At 33.2% G+C, this 18,279-nt stretch overlaps 1 protein-coding gene across 12 annotated transcripts in view; it reads right to left on the bottom strand.

Moving 5' to 3' along the window:
* Nucleotides 1-17,705, bottom strand: part of LOC128175620 (regulator of G-protein signaling 7-like) — a 42,879-nt gene extending 25,174 nt beyond the window's left edge. For 6 of the 12 annotated variants that reach the window (XR_008242700.1, XM_052841385.1, XM_052841386.1 and 3 more), the window contains exon 1: nucleotides 16,082-17,703. Coding sequence is in view for 9 of the 12 variants with exons in the window: in XM_052841385.1 (XP_052697345.1) it covers nucleotides 16,082-16,213 (132 nt within the window). In the remaining 3 variants the exon portion in view is untranslated. Of the gene's footprint in view, nucleotides 1-13,124; nucleotides 13,258-13,479; nucleotides 13,501-13,535; nucleotides 13,782-16,081 lie in introns of those variants that run through there. The other 6 variants (XM_052841394.1, XM_052841384.1, XM_052841391.1 and 3 more) reach the window with 6 other exon arrangements.
* Nucleotides 17,706-18,279: the final 574 nt, after the last annotated feature.

Genomic DNA, 18,279 nt, shown 5'->3' with positions numbered 1-18,279 from the left:
GACCGACATTGGAGAGCTACCACAAAATCTGAAACCACAGCTTAGGAATACACATCGTACTCTTTAATCCACACATTTTTTACAAGTTATTCTGAAATATTGCCCAAAGCAAAGGATATAATTTACTCTTTTTATATATAAAGTCAGTATAAACAGATTTCACAATGAAGATTTTACTTACTGTGCATACTGAATGTCAAACCTTTGGTATTTAAAATCGGGGGACATGAAAATATGTTCACAGCTAAAATTTGCTGTCTTTCAATAATCAGGTCTGACACTTGAAGTTAATTTCCTTTTCGAAATCGAGAACATTGATTAATAAGTCCAAACACAAGGATGACCTTGAACTAGATAATACTGTGGAATCATTAGATTTCGTGGTGGCTCAATATTCGTGGAATTCGTGGGTACCTCTCATCCATGAAATAACATCCTCCACGAATTGATAAATTAGGGTAATAAAGTCATATGTACTTTTGTAGATATATTAGAATACACAAATTTACGCCCACACGAACCTGTAAAATTTAAGCCATCCTCGAAAATTGGCCCCCACAAAATTTGATGATTTCACAGTATTAAAAAATAAATAAATGTATATAAGTAAAATGCTTTATGCAATTGAGGGTCATGAAAATATGTTCACAGCTAAAATGCGTTAGCTGTCTTTCAATTATCAGGTCTGACACTTGAAGTTAATTTCCTTTTCGAAATCAAGAACATTGATTAACAAGTCCAAACAAAAGGATGACCTTTGACTAGCTAATATCAAAAGATAAATAAATGTATATAAGTAAAATGCTATATGCCAGTTATTTTTAATTCTGCAGCGTAGACAACATACTGCCCTGTATTATAATGAGATAAAGGATTTATCACTCGATAACTCGGAACTCTTACATACAGCAGATTTCATTCAACTGTACTTGTAGACAACATTATATCAAACTCATATCTAGAAATCCTGATAGTATATCAATCTTTCTAGTTTGATTGGAATAACCTACAACACCTAAGTTTCCGCTCCCCCTACCCACCTTCTTCCAAAACAAAAGTAAGCCATATTGCACATTTCTTATTCCCTAACAGTTTTGTCTACAGTGTAGTACCAGTGAACATGTAAATAGGTGTGTGTAGTTTGTCTATAATGAGTGGACTGTATTCGAAACATCTCAGAGCCTTATAATGTGAGGACAGCAAGAACATTTGCACATAAAACATTCATTGTTATTTGATTTGGGCAATTGATTATCAAGGTATTATAAAACAGCCATTTATGAGCAATGCACCCCAAATATCCTGGAAGGGGGTAGCTGAGTGAAGGTGTAATTTTGCTATTGACCTTTTATACATACACTAAGGAAAACAACAAGAGGCTCATGGGCCACATTGCTCACCTGAGCAACAATAAGGATAACAAAATCAGCTTAATGGCATAATACAAAATATCTGGACAATCTAGTATAATACATGTAGATCCTGTATAAATAAAAATCCATTTCCTCATGGATAATCTTATGTTTATATTCAAGTCCCTTTTCTAACAGAATGATTCTTAGTCATATCACATGATAAGCATTGTAGTTCTCAACAAGATCCTAAACAATTGTTTATACGTAGGATATAAACCTACATCAAACTCAGAACCCCTTGGGAGGCCCAAGAATCGTCCAGGGGTCAAAGTGTAAACAATTTTAAAGAATCCACAATTAGTCAAATGCTTGCATATAAGTACAACCATATATATTATATTATTTCAGTTTTTGTGAATTAAAATGTTTAGCATCACTTTCACTAAAGCTACAGCTTTTCTAGGCAAATGGTTTCTGCATGAGAAGAAGATTTTTCTCTATATTTTCCTTTGTAAAAATGTGTTTACCTCCTACCCCCCTCCAGTTGTGACCCCTTCCTACCCCCACCCCTTTTATATCTACACTGGCTAAAGATGTTTTCACATAAGTTTCAGCTTTTCTGGCTGTTTAGTTTTCTAAGAAGATTTTTTTTAAATATTTACTTTTATATATATTCCTATGTAAAAAATTGACCCCTATATATATTGTGACCCTACCTTACCCCTAGGGGTCATGATTTTCACAACTTTAAATCTACATTAGCTGAGGATGCTTCCATATAAATTTTAGTTTTTCTGGCTGATTATTTTCTGAGAAGAAGATTTTCAGAGATTTACTCTCTATAATCTTTAGTAAAAATTCAAATCCCAACTGTAGCCCCCCCCCCCCTCAACCCTGGGGTCCTGATTTTCACAACTTTAAATTTACACTACCTGAGGATGCTTCCACACAAGTTTCAGCTTTCCTGGTCAAATGGATTTTGAGAGGAAGATTTTGAAAAAATGTTGATAATTCCTTATTATCTCCCCTTGAAAAAGGGTGTGGTCCTTAATTTTCTTAATCTGAACAGTTCACAGACAGACAGATGGACAGAAAAAAGACAAAATGTGATCAGAAAAGCTCACTTGAGCTTTCAGCTCAGGTGAGCTAAAATCTTCAGGGACTTAATTGACTAGTATAAAAATCAACTCAAATAAACTTAAGTTCTTGAAATCTACTGATTAAGATTGGAATGCACAGTGGTTCAGATAATTCAGGTGTCAAAGTGAACAGGTTCCACTATACAGGATAGCCATCTACTGTGGGATCATTAAAATTTGTGGGGGCCAATTTCGTGAATTGCTGAAATTTTATAGGTTTGTGGGGATGTAATTTCGTGTATTTTCTTATATCTTAAAAAGGAAATATGATTTTATAACCCTAAATTATTAATTCATGGAGGATATATATGTTAATTTATTGCTGAGAGGTACAAAGGTAATTCCCAATAAATTCCACAAAAAATTGAGCCACCACAAAATCTAATGATTCCACAGTAAGTCTCTGCAAGCTCATTTACTTAACATATCAGGTTGTTTCAAACTTTTAAGCAGTATCAATATATATTTCATAAACTACAACAAAACAATCATAGGAATTTTAATATCTTAAATTCATTCACCATGAGAGATTAACTTTCACATGCTAAATCAGTTAAACCGCTTTGTTAAATCATTTGTCCTTGAACTTGAACCACAATATAAAAAACATTTTTTTTTAATGATATTTAGCAATATGCCAGAACCAAGTATAAGAAAAAAACAGCTCAGCACCTTTGAGCTTTGCAACTTTGAGTCAGGTGGGAAACATTTCAACACAAAATCTATCTAAATCATTTCCAGTTTCACTATGTTCCTATCAATTACGTGTGAAATATGGAAAACATATTCTCAGGAATGCTGCTTTGGTATTCCAAGCTTCCGGCACTGGGGTTCATTACTTGTTATTTTGGTGTGTGTAACATATTTATAATCTTGATGCTATTTAATCTTACTAAAGCACAGATACATTCATGCACACACATACTTTGTTCAAATCCCAGAACAGACGATAACAGTAAGCTCACACATTGACTATAGAACATTTCAAAAGGAACATTGCTTGCATTTCCCCCGTGCCCAACCTATTGTAAAAAAGATTCCATCAAAGTTAAAAGACATTACTTCCCTATAACCCACTGTTCCGCAAACATTTCATCAATTATCAATTGATAATTCTTATAGCATAAGGCATTAATTGTTGTTTTTTTTTAACTGCCCATAATCACATATAAAACAAATCCTTCACATGCGCCCACAAGTTTTTCCTTTTTATCTCCCCCCTCAACCATTCCATAATGGTTTTCTTTCATTGTAATCCTGAACATAATAGAAACATTATGGATTTACTTGCTAAATATAAGATATTGACGTCCAAATAATGACACATTGGACTTAGACGTACAATGTATTCGCAAACTTCTTGCACATGTACATACACTTAAGGTCAAGATCTAGCTGTTAAATGAGAGGTGCCTACAGGTTTATAAAATTTAATTTCATATATAAATTCTTTCAATGATGCTTCATAACAATAGCTTTGTTTGATAATGTGCACTGGGGCTAAAAATTTTGGAAAACACAATAAAAAATAATGTTTTAAACTGTCATTTTTAATGAAATATGAAGAAAATAAGGAACAAATTTCGGAGTTTTGTCCATTTTTGACAATTGTAATAAAAGATATCTAGAATGCCAGCAATTTCTCAAAAAATGGAATTAAATAAGTTCTTGACCTCCTCTTTAAAATGATGTCAAATTGAATGCACGTATCAGGGTTACTTTTCCCATGACTTATCATGGAATGTAAAGAAAATGTTTAATTTCCTACATAATTCCTTTTCAGTCGTAAGGTACAGGAAAAAGATTTTCTCAATCAACTATGACGTCATAATGGATCTAGCACCAAAAAGACACTCTGGAATCATTTACTAGATCTTGACCTTAAGACTTAAGTGTACTGGTACATGCCCTTGCCAAAAGCTGGCCAATTACTGGCTGCAGTTATAATCACCACTTCTCTGAATTCATTTAGGTCTTTAATGATCTTTTTTTATTTAAGAAAATTACCAAATTTAACAATGTCTTTGTGTTTAGGTTCAGACCTAATACTAACAGTCAGAATTCACTTCCATAATTCACAGCTGAAACTTGCTGTAAAATCCCTAGTTGTCATTCCATCCCTCCAACTAATAAATGAATTGACGAATTAACCATTCTAGATTTCTCATCTCTTTTTCATATAATAATCAATTTTTGGAAACATGTTTAGCAGGTAATCAAATCTATTGACAAGACTGATATCAACAATAGCATGCAGCCTCCATTACACCAAAATCGTTATTAACATTTTTGACCTCCAGAAAGTAGGTCAAATCTAGTTGCATTATAACTATATAAACCAAGGATTTCTTCAGCTGATAGTAATTAAGTGGTAGGAATTACCATTGGGTTGATGGCAATTTTACACATCACTGATCTATTGAGCCCAAGATAGTGGTTTAATTTGAATTTAAGCTGTGGACTATATAGATTCAGTGAATAATTGTAGGAGGAAAATGTCATATGCTGCATATTGGAATGACAATTACTCTGTGCTTTGTCTAAAATCAATGCAAGCTCGTCATTTCTCTGTGGTGACTTTTCTCTTATTTAGTCAGAGTTCACCATGCAAATTACACATATACATGTATTGAATGAGTTAAATATTAAAACAGTCAAAAATTTCTTTTTGCTTAAAAATACCTACGAGCTATCAAAAAAACCACACATGCATCAATTTGATCATTTTACTTAAAAATTACCTACTTACTACAGTAAAACACGGTTATTGCAAACACGCTTAAAATGAATTGACGCTTACAGCGAAGTGATTTTCATTCCCCAAGACTTTATAACATGTTATAAACTTGACGGATATAACGAATTACGCTTATAATGAAGTAAAATTGCCCGTTTCTGGCACTTCGCTATTAGCGTGTTTTACTGTATTTACTGAAAATAATAAAACCGAAAACAAAATGCCATACATATACATAACTGATGGTTTAATCATAAAGGTGCAATTTTTTTCTCATTCATTCCAAGTCAATGCATTACCCCTTGATAACATGCATGTTTAAATTATTTTTTGCTATTTATTTCATGTGAATTTTATAAGCCCATTGTGCTAACAGTAATAAAAGTTGTTTTTGATAGGATTGAATTTTCACGCTTTGAGAAAAAACTATTAAAAAAACAAAAATGGCCCACTCGCAGAAAAAAACCGGTAATCAACCAATACAAAAAACAACAGGCCTGTGGGCCACATCGCTCACCTGAACAACAGTTCCTTGTATCATTCTATATGTTTTTAAACATTTTTCTATATATTTTTAACCCCGTTTTCATTGTTTTACGATAATCTCTCTTTTTCAGAAAATTGTTGCCTTTATCTTAACAATTTAGAATCCCCTTTCAATAAGGCTGCTATTAAATTATTCCAGAGAAGAAGAAAAAAGTGTGAAAAGATTAAAAACGGATGAATGAAAGGACAACAGACAACAGGCGATCAGAAAAGCTCACATAAACCTTCGGTTCAGGTGAGCTAAAAATGTGATTTGAACAATTAAACCCTAAAACCATGTTTAAAATTTTGCCCCACTGATATTATCCCAAACCTGGATATATTGTCATAATACATGTAATAATTTTAACCATAATATAACTTATAAGTTTATAATTGATTTGCTCTGATAGGAAGAAAAATATAGCTTGTTCTACACCTGTTCCATTGATTTTTCTGTGAAATTTTGTCAAAAAGATTACATACTTTATTTTTTCTTCATTACACTGTATTATCATACTGCACTGTGCATGCATATAGCTTCTGGTGTGAATGGTAATGAGTTCTTCATGGTAATCTGTACCACTTCAAATATCTATCACCGATTATCAATACACCTGTAAATAAGCTTCTATATGGAGCAGAAGTATTGTCAGGATGAAATGGCCGTGGCTTTCTGTTCAAACACTGTTAGGAGCACTCAGGGCATTATGGGATTTTTAATGGCATTCGTTCAACAAATTCAATACAATGATCAATATATTTCAGATCTTAAAATAGATCTTTTTAAGATTACAATTCAAATTTTATGATCAAAATAGCGATGATTGAATTATAAATCATTAAAATTTATGAAATATGAAATCAATAGTGCATATAATCCTTTTCTAAACTGCATGGGAATATTAATAGACAAATTGAGTCATTTTGAGAATCATATTAAATGTCAGGAATATGGGCCATTCTATATACATGTATTAAAAATTATCCCTGTCTATTCCAGGTAGTACTGGATTAAGATGGTGGGTTGAGGGAGGGGGTAATTAATATGGTATAGTATGATTGTTTTTTCAAGTTTCGACTCGATCTCATCCTTTTCCCTACAACAATGACTTTATATATAGCCATTCAAAGAAAACAAATGTTAATTGAAACAATGCCACTGTACACATACATTTAACGTACATTCCAAAGTTTATTTTTTTATCATAACAAGTGCAGCTGTAACCTTGAACATTTAGATTGATTCTGATAGATTATATTTTTTTAGTCATTGATTAGCACTCACTGACATGAACTTGATCTTGATTTATAAAATCCCATCACCTTTTATCAATGGTATATAGAGATTTTATGTACACTTGTCAGGGGTCACATCCATATCATATCATGCATAAGATTATCTTTATAATCTTTAAGATTTTCAAAAACCATGAATTTATATAAAAGTTATAAAACATCGAGATATCTGTTGTATGAACCAATTGCATGCATAATCCCCTGAAATTATATACTTCGAAATTTGATTTTATCTAATTTGTCCAAATTCATTATTTTGTACTGGAATGCAACTGGCAAAATAAAGACCCATCTGAATAAAAAATGACAGCATCAGTCTAAATTTGAAGCTCCTTTTCAGTATATATTGAAACATCATCTATGAGAGACAGCTAGATGCCAAAGAAGGGTGAAAATACATTAATACTCTAAATCTATTTCATTTTGCAAAACATGTCCAGCATTTGCAACCAAGATTATGTTGATCAGATACTATTTTTAAAATAAACACGTACAGCAAAAGAAAAGTTTGCTGCAAGAAATATAGAAACTACACATATGTGGTATGCTCTAGCTTCTGCAAAATATTTTTGCACATAAAAAATGGTTAAGAGAATCAACAAATTGCAACACTACAAGTAATAGAGATTGCCTTATATAATTTATTATTATTAACTTTTATAAATGAAGATTGACAAGAAAAAATGCATCTGGCCAGTACCATTGATACCTGTATACATGTTTAAATTAATGTCTTTTGGTAGTTGTAAACATATATTATGTAAATTAAACATATCGGGTGAAAACAATTTAAATTGGATCACAGAACCCTTGCATGTGTAAAATCCAAACAACATATTGACTTATGGTAAAATCAAAGTACTGAAAGTACTGAAATAAACAAAAATGTCTCTCACAAATTAGACACCGAGGCTGTGCAATATAAGTTAAAACATGTATCAGCATGATAAACAGTCTATGAAAAAAATATTTTCAAAAAGCATGTTTAAGTTTTGTATGAAATGTTATTTCGGGTTAGCTCTCTAAATAATGTTAGTTACATATATGTCACAGAAAATACCTACACTTAATTCTACATGTTATATTTTGGAGCTAAATTTGTAATCAGGGTCTACCAGTAAACTAAATATATATATAGGTCACAGAGAGTTTATTAAAATACCACAAGTACATGCAAGGCAATTGCTAATTAGGACTATTAATACCGTACAAACGATTTATTAAAAGTCATATGAACATTGAATGTCAGATCTAGATCATTCATAGTTCATAGTACCATTTAACATTATATAACACCATATTTTAATTATGTTATATGTGGACATCTTTTTTCCTATAGAGAAAAGGATTGATAGTCAATATTATTTATCAATATTAATTGCATTTAAGGGAAATAAATGGTTTACACTTCAGTTGTAATATTTACAATCTATGAAGAAAATAAAATGACAATGTGTTCTCCAAGATTTGGAATAGGTCTGCCCCCCCCCCCCTTTCCTCTTCAAAAACAAGTCTATGTGCAGAATGAATTGAAGCTGAAGTGTATAATACTATACATGTATGATATTATAATTATGGGAATAAACTACATGTACATTCATGTAGCTTGCATTCAATAGCTTGCAAAAAACACTAAAATTGAAATAAGCTTATGATAATATCCAACTGGTTTTATTTCCTAGTTATAGCAAGGAAAGGCAACAAGCTATTCTGCCAGTAACTGGGCTGTCTTCCCAACATGGCTGAGAAGAATCAGATTTCCCATTAAATTCCCAATCAATAAACTGTCGTCTTCAATAAAAGCTCACAAACATCACATAACTATCACAGAAACTAACTGCTTCACGAAAGAAGAAATGTCAGCTCCACAGATATAATTATCCCAAGCCCTAAATGGCTTGAAAATTGTAGTACATTTATTAATACACTTGTGAAATTTTTCTGATTTGAATATTTCAGTTGCCATTCTGTGCATTCTGTGCTAAATGCATACACATGCAAGTCATTATGCATAATTTTTTTTCTGATAATTCTTTGTTGCATGCAATATTCCTTCAGACTTGCATGAATTCAAACAATCAACTGTATAGTCAATGTTATGTAAGTCATGCATTTAGAATAAACCGCTTCTTGATTTTGTTCTTTTTTAACCAGATTTTTGATACATATGTAGTTAAGGCACCTTTCCAAGTTTCCTTTTAAACCATATTTAGCTATATAGTAACGGCAGTTTACAAATACCCAAAAATGAACAACAATTATTTTCCTAAGAAATAATTATAAGCAGATACATATATTACCGTAATACTCATTAGATGTAACTAATATTACAGAATGATTAAAAGTACAAAATAAAATATTTCTATAAATCTCTTAATTTAGAACAAAATATATTTCTGTAGCTTTTATAAATAGCAATAAGGTAAAGTAGCAACTGCTTGTCAACTTAAAAATCTTAATTCAATCACCTGTCTAACAAATACCTAGTTAGATTATATATATGATTTCCAAAAAAAAAATATTATCATACAAACCATTACCATGATAACTATGCACAAACATAATACTGAACTCAGTCCCTCATATACCACAGTAATGTCAGATCAATATCAGAAGTCATGCAGACAAAAAAATCTTGGGAAACAGATTGTATCTGCAGGATATATATTTAAGCAGATGGGGGAAAGTCTGGCCAAAATAGATAAAATGAACAGTATACTGCTATATGTTTGTAAGTTGTTGTGATGTGACAAACAACAACAATCAACCCCCCCCCACTCAATTTTTGTTTAATATGATAGTACTGGAATCTTGTTTATACAGGACCCAATATTACCTAATCAAATGAGTTTTAATTCAACAGGACAAGTCAACTAATGCAAAGAGCACTTATTTATATATTGATTACGTTAAGTAAAAAATACTACAGCAATGCCGCATGACATAATTATGTAAGTTAATAACTTGTGACTTACTGATTAGTTATTTTGCCCTTCCAAACACAGTTATATTCAAGCCCTTTCCAAAAAAAGTTTCAATACCATTGTACAATTTCTCTACATATTAACTAGGTATGTCGACTGGTTCAACATTACAAAATATCAATGGCTTGGAAAAGAGCATCACTGCTAGCCAAGTGTCCGAAGCCAAGTGTTCGATTCATGAATTGGACACTTTGCTAGAGGATGGGAAAAGAGAAGGGTCCAACGCCATTTTCAGTGTGAAATATTATGATATAAAACCATTCCTAATGGGGGGGGGGGGGGGGCGTGTCATCAAAAAATATATGGATAAGCCTATCATATTTGTGATATTATGAGAAAGATTTAATTTAAAAGAAAGAATTCTAAATCAATTTCATTATGCTGCTAAATAAACGAAATCAGTCATTTTTTTATTGTGGAATCTAGAGCTTCATGGGATATGATGCAATTTCATCAATAAAACTGAGGATTACCTGGTACATACCCATAAAAAATGAAAATGTAATTCCACATTTATAATCACAAAAGTGCCATTAAAAATTCATTTCTTCAATGGTTTTGTATACTTTAGTGTATGATCATAAGCATGATTATATGACATAAAGTAGAGATTTGCATGCATGAAGAAGTGTGTAGTGGTTTTAATTGCCAAAAATGACACGATATTGGAGAACACAAAAGCAGTTTTAATCTACGTGAAAACAATCAATCAAAACTCATTGATCTATATAGCCTCTGTTGAAATTGAGTTTAATGCACAGTTAAGATTAATAATTGATAAAAATGTTACTAAATTTAATATCACGCTGACAACTACATCTAAAAAAGAAGAAAGACTAAATAAACTTCATGTCCTTCTTACTAATGGTCCTTCTCACTAATGTTCAATCTCATAAAACATTCAAAAGTGTAAAAATTGATTCACACAACCTGTTTGCAAATATAAACTTTCTAATTAAACTTTTATCTCCATATAACACATGAGAATTATCCCTTGTGAATTTAGATTTCTGACATTTGATTATAATATTAACTATATGTACCGTAAATGAAATTACAACAGTTACAAAAGTTTGGCACTCAAGATTTCAAATTTTTGCAATTTCATTACCAGTAAATTTCTCTTACTTTATTTAAAGAATTCAATTTTTGTCTATAATGCACTGTTTGACTGGCTTAGGGAATTATTAGTATTTAATACTATATAGCTAGCTTGCATAGACGTTTTCCTTACATAAGTCACGACGAGATGCGCAACATGCAGCATTATTTTGCATGATGTTTTAGTTCATTTTTTTTCATATCATTTTTCACTGGACAATAGAAAATTGAGCTATAAGGAATGAATTTGACAGCTACAAACTTATTAAAAGATTGTCAATAAATATATTTGGTTAAATTGATAATGAATATATATTTGGTTAAATTTACCCTTTTTCATCAACAACTTTGCTGTTAATAAAAAGAAAATTGTCCATGGCAAACTCAGCTAGTTACCAATTAACATATATCCAAGCGCATAAATTCAGTAGCTATAATGATCAAATTCATTTGATGATTAAAACCGGACGATTTTTAATGTAATTATGTATGAAATGAATGTGAGGTATGTTTTAATAATCATCAATAAGTAGTAGAATTCTTTTGAAAAAGGCATGCATTCAAAGAATGCTCATGATATTATTTATATAAGTAACCAATCATCCTAATTATTTGTGTCTTCGGCCAACAGTGAAAGGCATTGTTACCCCCACTACCCTGACCCACAAACCCGCCCCCCCCCCCCCCAAAATGTTTATATAAGTTCATCTGATAAATTAAGCCTGCATGATCTTAATCAAGAGCAAGCAATCTGTCATGAAGCAGCATTGATTTTTTTCTCATCAATTTCATTATTTGGCATTTAGAGGTAATTGGTTACATCATATAAAAGTTTCAAGTTAACTATTGTGTTTCAGCCAAGTTACAAATATATATGTTAACATTAACATGCATGTCAAATCAAAATTACATGTACAAATAAGCTGAATTGACTAATGAGGGGCAAATAAAATAACCTATTGACTTGCTTTCAAAGTTCCTAAATATAAAGCACCACTGTCCAAAGGCCTTAAGTGTGGTGAATTTTCAGAATACCATAAAGATAAATATCAAGGATAAATTGATGTCATTGGGTAATTCCATTAAACTAATGTACATATAAAGGATATTAAATTACTTTATGAGATATTTAACTTACCTGTAATTTGTTTATCATAGTTTTGAAAGATACTAGCATATACCCGATACATGCATCTTGTATACATTCTTCCAAATGTACAGGTATATTATTCATATCAGGCAGATATATAGGAATTCAAAGTTGAAATGTCACAAATGATATGTTCTTTAAAATTTTATTTATATGTCTGAAATTTGCAGCAGAATTAACCCTGTCCCATACTTGTGAGCTGATACTTCATTCCGAAAAAACAATGGGGTTTCTTTTTGGGGGGGGGGGGGGGGGGGGGTTAATGTAAAATAACTTGCATTGTCAAGATATGATACCAAACAGAAAAAAAAATCAAGGCCACCAAAACAAGGGTGGCTGAGGTTGCAGTTGCCTCCCCAATAATTTTATTAAAAAAATGGGGGGGGGTGGTAATTGTACAAAATTTGTAACAGCTAGAAATACATGTTCTATAGGAAGCTGTGATTTGTGATCTCTGCATTCAGAGGTTATTGGAAAAGGTACATTACAAAATTTGTAAACTAATGGAAATACATGTATGTGTTCATAGGAGCTGAAATTAAAACGGGTCTCTGCAGTGGAAAGGGGAAGGGTGAATTATACATGTATTGTTTACAAAGACCCGTAGTGGAATATGGATACATGTGTGAGGCCCATAAAGTTAACAAGGCAATTGCTAGATTAATAATTTTATAGTAACTGCACGAACAAGAATTTTTCTCTGTCTTAAAGATAATACTGTATGAATTCAGAAACATTTTTATTTAATAGACATGCTGCATTGCAAATACATTGTATATACATTGCCATTCATTGTCTACAAAGTCATCTACCTTTTCCAAAAGGAAAACATACCCTCTCTCTTCTCTTTTGCTTTTACAGCACTCAATCTAACCCCCATTCCCCAATGCACCCTGTAAACTTAAGGATCAAGCAGTGATTTGTCTATATAGCCCTTAGCGCCTCAATGTTGAATTCCTTCCTGAGCCTGTAAGGATAGATGAAATAATTTTCATCTGCCATATTATATATCATGTAAGCGATATATGCATGAAGTATCAGCTGAACATAGTGAGTGACAAACGAGTACTATTTTAACCATAAAGACAGTCCGATTCGCCGACTACGTACACCAGATATGTATAAACAGCATCCTTTGAATGGTACAGAGTTTTCAAGAGAAAAAATCAACTGTACTTTTGAAACCTACCCACATTTCATGCTGCACTTTAATTTATATGTTTAGTGCAGTGGCAGAGAACTTACTATTCTCACAAAAGCACCACAGCACCATGGTATCACACCGACTCTTGCTTTGATTTCACTGTAGATTTCACTGTCAATCACTTTAAATCGGCTACGAAAAGAGCAGTGTTATTAAGTTTATATACTGCCCGTAATGTAATATAGTAATGTCCATAAAATGCTATTGACATTTTATGGCTAAATTGCCTTTAGCTGGGGCATTTGGGAATATAGATTTCATACTGAATTCATATGGGATGTTCGCATCAGCAACTACGTCATAAAACCAAACACTGACCAACTTATTTCCGGATAATATTTTTATCACGATAAAAATTATCATGTAGTTGTCTTTTCTTGAGCATTTTTATTCAGTAATACACACATTGAAATCGAAGTCAATTGCTCCCAAATAATAACGAATGTTTTTAGAAATAATCATGAGAAATTTTCTTTTAAAAATAAAGCCACTAAATTCCAAAGCTGAACAGAAAATTGTTGATTGATGTTGAAATGGCATGTGCAGCATTTGTATTCACACATGTTCAAATGATGGGGTTTTATTTCCCCCGCAATGATTAGCTTAGTTCTGCAGAATCAGTCACCCAGCCCCCCCCCCTCTCTCTCTCTCTCTCTCTCTCTCTCTCTCTCCAGATAAAATAAGAAAGAATAGTTCTAAAACGACACACCGTCTTGCCTTCAACTTACACAGTGATAAGCGCACTATGTATGAAAGAAGGAGGAAACCCAATGCTTTATAGAATAGCCCTGTAATATATACATCATCGCTCCAGCTATGTATTCTTTTATATTGATGATATATCAGTCAGTTGATATGAATCTGTCGGAGGATTGCAGATTATTAGGAAAAACTGAAGAGAAGAAGTAAAGCAATGTAACAAAAGACTTTGTTTTCCAACCCATCACAAATTGAAAGATTCAAGTAAAACGTTCGTCTGTGGGATTTGGCAGTAGTTAAGCAACAAGACAGAACCTTGGGATGATAAATATCTTTTCATTTTAACAGTTCTGAGTCATGTTTGTGTGCAAGCAGTTCGCTTGTTTGAAACAAAAACGGGGTTTTGTATATACAAAGCACAGGGTAAGACTGAAAATCTTTTGAGTATACGTGTGTGCGTACACAGTACATGTACTAGATAAGGGGAGAGAGAGAGAGAGAGAGAGAGAGAGAGAGAGAGAGAGAGAGAGAGAGAGAGAGAGAGAGAGAGAGAGAGAGAGAGAGATTGCCATATTTTATCGACAGGGAATTCAGAATCAGTACCCGAAACTTCATTGATCATGATGTTTCTAACGGACTGTGATCTGTATTTTGCAAAGACCAAATTCGATGATTTCCGTGGATATGGTATATGCACTGTTCATAAAAATGATAGTACATATATGTATCGCAGGTTGATGGATCCTTCGTTTAGTATCGATCAATCAAATACCACTTTTATAATTAGAAATTCTATGAACAAGAAAGCAGTGGCCGTAGTGCCAGTTACACTTCCTGACGTCAGTCTTCTACGGTTGACGTCTTGAATTTGAACATAAAGGTTACAAGCACACGTATATAGTAAAAGTAAAAAAAAAACAACCCTGAATCAGACCTTACGTGGTACATCGCCATATAGATGTTCCTATTAATAATGTAGTTCAAAACTAGCAGTAAAAATCCGTATTTACGCGTATTAGGGTTAAAATATTTTTTTTTGTTTCTCTCGTTATTTTTCCAGTTGATTATTGATTGGCATTTCGTGACGGTTTTGCAACGACTGCGAAAATGATCAGCAATACTATGGAAAACAAATTTCTAATCCTTGCCTTCGATATATATTAGATGTCCTCGATCCTGTGTCAACTCATCTACCCTTCACTTAATCGTTAATACTTTACGACGGCTAGACAAGAAGAACGCCTTCTTGACAGACAACAAAAGGATATTAAGTTATTAACCATCCGTTGGTACACTCGTACTTGATAATCACTTGTGTTTTTCCCGTACAAATCGTTTTATGTAAGATATATAAATCTTAACATAAATGTCACAATGGCTAATTGGAAACCTCTTTATAGACTTATTTTGACTCTGATATACATGTGTACCTGATATACTAGTATACACGTACGCAAAATAATATTCCAGTCATGTAAATCAGGGACTGGGTGCTGGTTGGTAGGACACGTACCTCATACCTTTTCGGACTATGTCCAGATATATACACGTATTCACGCTAAAACATTAGCTCTGTATCTATTACCATGCAGAAGTACATGCTAACCAGTCGTTGGACTAATACAGTACTTTGAAAAACAATACATAGAACAATGGCTGAACATTCGAATGAGTCTACAAGTACTCGTCTGTTCACCATGCAAAATATTAGAGCCCCACATCGAACACCTGTATAGTTTGTTCAATATCTACATCATATTATTGCTCCAAAGACATAGTGTATAGCCCTTGTAGAGTGGTCATTTATTCTCTCTATATGGTTGACTGGTGAAAACCCTTACCTTGTCTTGATTTTTGTTTTTGATTTTAGGACCATTAGGACACGTACCTTTTTATAGACCAGGTAGTTGGGGTTATCCTCGGGATTGATCTGACCGTTTCCAAACATAACCGAGGTCAGGGTGTTTGGCAGGGACTCAGTCCGCTGTTTGTAGAGAGGTCTGCTTGAAGTCAACGCCATTGTCGATTTTTTCGATGGACCCACAGGGCGCTTCAAATTGGACACTACAACACGCTCTCTCTAAAAAGAGAGACGTATATCAACAAAGAACAGCCTCTCTGAATTGCACTTGCTTGAAAAATCATTTTTCCCGATTCATCTTCAACACAGTGCTTTTTTTCCTCCGTTTGCGTATTGAGCACTCTCTCGTTTTGGACATTCACTTTATTCGATCAATAAGCTGGATGTGTTGGCTTACATATCAAGTGTACACTAACTGTAATAATACCGTAGATATTGCCAATATGATCCACACTTTGAAATCTTTTTCTGACGTCCGTGGAATATAAACCCGGTTTCTTTCTCTCTTCTCTTTTACAATTTTCACCAATGTGCAAATTATCAACCTGAAAAGTGGATGCCGTTTAACACATTTCCTTCCGATTTTGTATTGAACTCACAGGATGGGAAAAATATAATGCCTATCTGTTTAAACACCATGCGATATTCCACGATCATTCAGAATACAGATAGCTTGAATTCGCAATTTCACACTACTGACAGAGTGTTTTTTTTTTACTAATTCATTTTCTTTATAGCGTTCATCTTTTCAGATTTTTTCTTGTTTCTTTATCTCTGTTTTCTTCCTCTTCTTCTCTTTTAATTGATTGATCTGGAAACAAGATATTTCAAATAGAATTCCTTGCAATTAAACTCGATTTCCATCTCCACAGAAACATAAGGCATCTTGTTCGATGCTTTATTCTAGGCTGTGTTTAAAAGTTACCATCGAACTTTTTAAATCATTTTCTCCACACCGATTCACTTCAGCAGCAGCAACTTGAAGTTCAACAAAGGCTTATCGGTCGGTAAATACATTTTCTGTTTTCAGCATTTTAAAAAACAGACACCTTTATGTACACAAGAATTTTAATTACCAGTTTTCCCGATTAAAAAAATGATTTGAATCAATTATTTCAAGCCTTGAGCAAATACATTCCGCACTCGGTGGCTGCATTGTCACATAAACTTCAGTACGGTCTTGAGGTTTCATATAGGACCACAATCAATAGGCGAGTAAAGCAATATGGTCGCATTCGATTTATTCAGACTAGAATCAGAAGAAAGTAAAAAAAAAAAGTACAAATCTTCTGTTTATCACTAGCGCGCGAGCGAGCGAGAGACCCCCTTCTATAACGTTCTGCTCCAGAGCCAGGCTTTATAGATTGACTGCTACAAGCCTTCGCGTACTAATCAAATCCTGTTTCAACAAAACAAAATACACACACGAATAAGCCTGGGCACCATATCACTGTAGACTGTATCAAAATATTTCATCACACAGTGGTCAACGAATTCATCCAGCTGCAGGCTTGAGTCGGGGTCTCGATCCACCGCATGCTCAAGTTCCTCGTACGCGCCATTTTGAATATCATAAACATATTGAATGGTTTTGCCGAGTCGATCGATACGCAGACGAGAACAACCAGGAAAACAGCGCGTAAACAGACAAGAGGAGAAGTGATGCTGCCTAGGCGAGAGAATATCATGTGGCGGCAAGTTGTTTAGATTTAATTTACAGAACAGGGGCTGCATGTGTACAAAGAGGTTGTCAGGTAATAAAAAGGATTCTTCACTACAAATGACCAAACACGATCTTTATCTCGCAGACGAAGCGAGTTCACCAGTTGATGATGTACATATCATACCTATGAATGCCAAGGTTTTTTGTTGTTTTTTTTTACATTTTTTTTTAAATTTGTTTAATTAATGATAATCTACCACAATGTCTCGCATCGCATCTAAAGCTTTGTTCACCCACAATACAAATATTTATGATACATATGTGTAGAAGTAAACTTGGCCAAAAGGGCGAGGAAGCTTTTATTATCATTGCATATAAATGATCAACCTTGGGCGTTCCGGATTACAATAATCCGATCCAGAGCTACTTAGAGTTGATCTTCTGTATGTAATGGAAAGATAAAACAATGATTTATCGTTTGAAAACATTGCCAATTTTGAAGGAGAAATGGATGAATATGATGCACTGGTAACAAGCGAAAGGATTAAAAACATATTTGTCG

Source organism: Crassostrea angulata, chromosome 3, assembly GCF_025612915.1.
Source record: "Crassostrea angulata isolate pt1a10 chromosome 3, ASM2561291v2, whole genome shotgun sequence".
Lineage (NCBI taxonomy): Eukaryota > Metazoa > Mollusca > Bivalvia > Ostreida > Ostreidae > Magallana > Magallana angulata.
Note: the sequence above shows the minus strand (reverse complement) of the source record. Positions and strands in the feature narration are given on the sequence as shown.